The sequence below is a fragment of the Dermacentor variabilis genome, chromosome 3 (genome assembly GCF_050947875.1).
Source record: "Dermacentor variabilis isolate Ectoservices chromosome 3, ASM5094787v1, whole genome shotgun sequence".
NCBI classification, from domain to species: Eukaryota; Metazoa; Arthropoda; class Arachnida; order Ixodida; family Ixodidae; genus Dermacentor; species Dermacentor variabilis.
The window spans coordinates 228,965,530-228,972,000 of record NC_134570.1 but is presented as its reverse complement, the minus strand read 5'-3'; the positions used below and the strand labels follow the sequence as shown (position 1 = coordinate 228,972,000).

Below are 6,471 nucleotides of genomic sequence, written 5' to 3'. Positions count from 1 at the left end.
CCGCTTTTCCACAGCTGGCATGACGTCACGTAGAGTGAGCGCCTCCCTCACGGCAGCGGCGCGTGCAGGATTCGCTGGGACGATCGCGACGAGCCGAGTAGGGGCGGGGGGGGGGGGGGCGCTTTTTTCCACAGCTGGCATGACATCACGTACAGCGAGCGCCCCTCGCGGCAGCGGCGCGCAGCTGCAGCATGGAGGCACAGAACACCTATACAAACTTAGAGAAGGGAAACTGTACCTTCCACAGTGCTACGGAAATAAGCGTAGCGGTGGCGTCGTGAATTAAAGTATGTGACCACAGGCGGCGCTGTACAACAGGAAACGGAAACGGGGTTTTGCACAGTATGGTCGTTTTAGCCATAGAGTTAGTATAACAACTCTAGAGGAAAAGCTAGGCCGGAAAAGTGGGAACCTCTAGGGCGCCGCCCTGTTGCTACTGGTCAATGTGGCCAGCGCAATTACTATTGAAAGAGCTGAAAACAAGTACAGGTCACCTTATGATTTGTCATCTAAAAACGCATACCTGATGGCTTTATGAAGGTGGTACGTCAATATTAAGTTTACAGAAAGCGATCGCTAAGTCCATGACTTATGTAAATCACGATGTACGCATTCATGCAATAAAAGATGACGCGAATTTCGGTTTCGAATCTGTTTTTTGGATGCGTAGTAGTTTCGCACAGTTTAGGTTTGACATGCGATCGCGCGTCGACAGCGGACGCTATGGCACACTCGTGCCTTATGTGCCACCGAAGCCCCGAAGTGCTCTGGCATATACCGTCACATGTAAGTAAACGAATGTATCTCCTTGTTGAGACTATCACGCGAGTATGCAGCTCTTGTGGTACATCACAACCTTTGAGAAGCGTCACAGTAGAGCATTTTTCTACATGCGGAGCGGTGTTTTTATTTGCAGTTTTCCCTTCAGTAGGAAATTGTTGGACAGGCGGACCAGCGCACCGGAATTGTGCTGGCGAAGCCACAAGCAACTCATAGAATGTGTTTAATTGTTGCACTTTGAACAATCATGCTTCTACAAAGGCCACAGCAGAAAAACAGTGTGATGCCGAGTATTTCTGTGCCACGAAGTAATCAAGAGGCGAGTGCCTAATGCGGACGAAATCGAGTGCATCGAGACTTAGAACGACAGAAAGCTGAGCTAGTTGGTAAGGATTCATTATGCAAAACAGAGGTGAGGCGTGCAGACAGGACACAAGAGTAGACAAGTGGGCGGCGCTCGTGTTGTCCACTTCTCTACTCTTGTGTCCTGTCTGCACGCCTCACCTCCGTTTTGCATAACGAGTGCAGCAACCCACATATTAATAGCGTAGGCGTTTTATTAACTGTGCATTATTTTCAACACTTCCTTGCATGCCATTTCATGTGGCATATATTTTCTGGTCACAAATTTGTGCAGCGAATCTATTTGCATGATCGACTCCGCGCCTGCGGGACCGTTCACTTGCACTTGATGCTGAGTCTTTTACATGTATCCATAAACTGCAGATATTCACATCAGATCCCTGCGAGCATTTTCAAAATTCAATTATTTTAGACAACAGGCACATATGCAATACTGACATAATCTCAAATACCACTAAGCAGCTGGGACACATTTTTGTTGACCATACTCGCAGGTAAAATAAGTAGATCATGTGGACAGCTCCAGCTCATTTTCCTTAAATCAGTGTGTAAAAGGGGTATGCAAAAATAATTTTTTTCTCGCGCACCGATTATTTTGCTGTATAAGCAAGAGAACCCACCACGTTAGTGTAACATATCTTGTACATCACACTAATATGTGCTTTAATTTACCAAGTGAGGTGAGTTACTTTTATGGCTCATTCAGTAAAATCACACTGCAAGCTGCATTCATAAATCTTCAATTGGATTTTGCAAATGTTTAATGAAACATGTTTCCCTTTTATGTAGATATGCAATGGCAAGCCCTTCCGTGTGTTCCAAAGGTAAAATTTAAGCTCTAAATTAAAGAATACATTTCTAGTCAGAAACAAGCAAAAATGGTGAATTCGGAGTATCAGAAGCCCAAGGTACAGAAATTATGAGAAGTGTTGAATGATTTTAAGGAAAGAATGCTATTTCAAAATGCAAAACTCTTTAGTGGAGGTCAAGCAAGTCAGTATAGGTAGAATACTCTGCAAAATTATGCGAGTGAGGGGATGTCAAACAATGGTTCAGGAAATGCATTGTTTTTCTGCAAAACAAAAGCTGATTGCCATTACATGAGTCACTTTCGCATCATGAGACTGCTGCTTGATAAATTCAGAAATAAACCAAAAAACAAGACACGCAAAAATAAAAAACAATTTAATGATGCTCTATCCACACTGGGATAAATAAAAACAAACACATCACATCTAATGTGGACATATCAGACGTCTTGTGAAACACTAAAGGAAAAATTCAGTTTCGAGCTATGGCAATTGCCGCATAGATGTGGGGGGCCTTGCACCAATAGTGATAGTTACCACTGCATTTAGAAATTGAAAGCATTCGTGCAGACAAGGATGATTCTTTATATTTTTGGCTACCACTTCAAGTGCCTCCACCAAGTGTTACAATGCTGCACGCAGCCATACTAAGGATCTCGCAGCAACACCTGCTGGTAAAAAGCAGAAGCAGTCAAAGTCCTGGTGTGTACTGGACACTATGTTTGAAAATTTTTGGGCAAGAAGAGTGCAAGAAGCAGACATAACTGCATTGATTTCAATAATTTCCCATTTGAATGGCCTTTTCTTTTTGCTTAGACAATGCCTACGCCTAGCCCCAGCAGCTCCCTCATACAGACTCCGCAAGCCAAGAGGCCGTGGAGGCAAATGCAGGTAAGAGGCAAGAAGCAATAGCACTGGTATCGACATTCATCTAATTTCTTTCTTTTTCTTTCGTTTAGGCAGCCAGGACACCTCGAACAGCCACCTTGACTGCGGATGTGTCACCCTAGTCGCCAAGGAAACATTTGAGGGAAAGCGACAAGCAATGTGATCAGCCACTTCTCCATGTAAACGATACTCTTTCTCTCGAATGACTCCTACGCCTCGCCACGCCAGCACACTTGTGCACAAAAATGCCGCGGAGGCACATGCAGGTCAGAGGCAACAAGCAGTGGTACTGGTGTCGACATTCACCCAATTTCTTTTTCTTACACTGAGACAGCCAGCACACCTCGAACAGCCACCTTGACTGCGGGTGTGTCAGTAGATTCCTGTTGTACATATGCTCATAATAAACTTTAGTAAACTTGAACTTGATAATAAACTTGAAGGCAAATGGGACGTTGATGCATTGTTCTTTTGAACATTTATTGTACACATACAATATATGTTATACTTTGCAGTGCTACAGAGCGTATTTTGAAGCTTCCCCCTATATTTTGCACCTTTAATTACGTATGTGTTGTGTGGCCCTCAATGCAGTTCATGTTGTAGCAGCTGCTTTGTCTGTGTATCGCACATTGGCTTAAGCTCGTGATATCCACATACTTCTCTCACATATACAAAATAAAGTTCCATGTAGTCCTCAGTGTTACAACAAAAAATGAAAGTAAACAATCCGATCGTGGAATTGTATTTATTACAGTGATTCCCATGACAGTTACTGACTAGTTGACAACTTGAACTGGTCAATCCGTCCACAGCCTCCTCTATTTTTCAAAAATATAGGAGTCTGTGACCCGTCATGGCAAGGAATTGTATGCATACATTAAAAAAAACGGGCGTGTGTGTGTGTTTGTAGTGGGGGGTATAGGATTAGGGCGGTACGATATAATGTACCAACACCGTCCTCTAGTCCCATTCCGTTAAGGTACCGTAACAAAGCGTATTATGCATAAAGTTCATACAACCAACTCTGATATTACTACACACGCCAGGCGACGCGAGCTACATTTGTCATGACGCATTCGCGACTGCACCGGACGCCCCCCATATTATTCTCGTTAATCGTGCTCACTGCACCGAGGCAAAAGAAAGATCATGGGCGCAGGCGTCTTTTAAAGTATCTCGACCTTGCGAGGCTCTGCTGCGCGTGCCAGGGGAGCTGTCCGTGGCACACACCTGCCTCGGCGGCCCCAACCTACGTACCGTTCTGCTTCGAGCTTTGATCCCCCCACTGTCCCTTGGGTGCCCTGGAGTTCCTGCGCCGCCTGCTTTATTATAATCTCAGGTGCTCTCCTGAGACTTCCGTTTGTCGGTTACATGTGCCCTGCAGCTGGATCAGTACTTATAATAATAAAGAAACCCGATCTATCGTCGCGACGATAGATCGCGAAAGCGGCTTTTGCAACATACCGCGCCCGTGCGAAGAGAATTACGGAACGCCAACGAGGAATCTGACACAGCTCCGAGCTCGTAACCTCGTCGAGTGACACTCCTGCCACAGGCGTGACCGCTGAAAACCGCATATCACCGCAAACTTCAACAGGATCATCCCTCGGTTGCATAACTGCCACCTGTACAGCCAACATGGACCACACCCGCACCGTCCCGCAACATAGAATAAAGAACCAACTTATAAAGCCCAAACACACGGCTGCAACCACACGTCACGACACTACAAGCGAGACGCCATGCAGCAGCATGGCGTCTCGCCACGCTGCTACGGTTGCCGGATTAAAACTGACTACTGTCACCAAGTCTAGCAAGCGTCTCAGGAGCTGGCAACCTCGGCGCGTAGCAACATGGCGCCGCTCTTGCGGTTCCCGATTTCAATGCATGGGCCCTATGGGTAGCTTGTCCTCTAGAGTCAGTATAGTAACTCTATGGTTTTAGCTACTGGGTTCTGGCTGCTGCGCATCGATCGTGCTCCCGCCAGTTAGGTTGCTGTGTGGCAAACGTAGCGCCTACATATGTATGTAGGCGCTACGTTTGCCACACAACACCCAAACTGGCGGGAGCACGATCAAGGCGCAGCAGAATATATGTAGCGCTGAGTCATATCGAGTTAAGGCACACTCTGAACTGACTTTAAAGGGCATCCCGAGCGGTTTTTCGTTTATTACGCCGCCGTTACCCCGAGTTGTGCCGCCGCGCTCCAGCTGTTGCATTTCGTGTAGGGCTACTGACAGAGTGCGGTTTCCAGGTGGCACGATGGCCTCGACTGGAATAAACGCACACACCAAAGATTGAGTAAGCTTGAAGATATTTTATTTGCATTTTACAAGTACAACAAAAAGCACACGTCTACGGATCCACACAAACGCGGTTACAAAGTCAAGAACATAGTCAAGAAATGACTCATTAATAAGGGTAGCATAAACGCACAAGAAAGAAGACTTAAGCTACAAAACGTACAGTCGGCTGCTAAACATAATAATTTCCCTGTCACCGCGTGTCACTTTTATACAGCATCTTTAGAGCACTACCAGGCCGGGTAATTTGGCGGAAAGGACGCAACAGCTTACGGCCGTCAGCTGCCTCTTCCTTACGGGTGTCATAATTATCCTAATCTCCGCATCAATGTCGTGCAAGTCCGCATACAGGTATCTGTACCTGAACCATATCTGCCAGCTTAATACATGTGTAGTGAAATTATGATAACCACTGCGTCTTATCAAACGTATTGGTTTTGCAAATGCGCATTACAGCTGACGGAACGACATACTGTAAGTGAAGCACAAGAGAACAAGGACAAAAGGAGGATGCAACACTTGAAGAGAAGGGAAGAATTAGTAGGCGTACAGCAAACAAGCGATGACGGAGAACACACAATGATGCATCGGGTGTTCTGTGACATCGGTTTGCGTACTTACGGTGTTATGGAGATCAACGGCATAATAACGTACCTTCAAGCGTATTCCGTCAACCTCCGCCGCATTCATTATGATAATCAACGCCTAAACAAAATGAGGCACTATTTTTTGCCAAGAGTAGACCTCTTTACAGCAAGTCTGTGTAATGACTCGCAGACGAAACCAGCATGCTTTCGAAAATGTTTTACCGCCGTAGTATTCGAATGCCAACCATATTCTCTATGTGCCAACGGCCAGGAAACACATCGATACCAATAGGCTGTCGGCTGTTAATCAAGTACAAAAACCTTGACGCTATGACTAAAAAGCAGCTTCAACAATAAAATTTTAAAAAATCAACTGCCTATTTGCCTGAGGTAAAAAAACATCCTTAGACACCTCGATTCTTCATGTCAATGGTTTGTGTAAATTAAAAAATTCAGCATGTTCAGCGCCCCTAGCAGAGAAAGCACAAAATAAAGTATTCGACAAAATTACAGTAGCTCCACTTGCGCGCTTACGCTGAAACGCGCCTCGATTGATTTTTCGCCCTCTGTGGCCATTTGTTGAACTTGAGAGTGTGCGGGGCCTGATGGAGGCACGGGCGGTCTCTAGGGGAGCGCGCGCTTTCCTTCTTACGCGTCGTGCGTCAATTGTCGTACAAAAATCCCTCACGTGACCTGATCCTAGGCGCCTAGCGACAGGATTGTTTAGGGACTTTTGAG

At 45.8% G+C, this 6,471-nt stretch overlaps 1 protein-coding gene across 1 annotated transcript; it reads left to right on the top strand.

Moving 5' to 3' along the window:
* Window positions 1-457: 457 nt before the first annotated feature.
* LOC142576689 (uncharacterized) lies at window positions 458-3,299 on the top strand. Its single transcript, XM_075686921.1, has 4 exons — window positions 458-786; window positions 1,933-1,967; window positions 2,769-2,843; window positions 2,912-3,299. The coding sequence occupies exons 1-4, from the start codon at window positions 585-587 to the stop codon at window positions 2,960-2,962; spliced, it is 363 nt and encodes a 120-aa protein (XP_075543036.1). The 5' UTR covers window positions 458-584; the 3' UTR covers window positions 2,963-3,299.
* Window positions 3,300-6,471: the final 3,172 nt, after the last annotated feature.

Excerpts from the sequence above, each read along its gene's own strand:
- LOC142576689 (XM_075686921.1), top strand. The coding sequence starts at position 585 with ATGACTTATGTAAATCACGATGTACGCATTCATGCAATAAAAGATGAC. Across the intron at positions 787-1,932 it reads TCTGGCATATACCGTCACAT|ATATGCAATGGCAAGCCCTT; the intron begins GTAAGTAAACGA and ends CCTTTTATGTAG. Across the intron at positions 1,968-2,768 it reads CCCTTCCGTGTGTTCCAAAG|ACAATGCCTACGCCTAGCCC; the intron begins GTAAAATTTAAG and ends CTTTTTGCTTAG.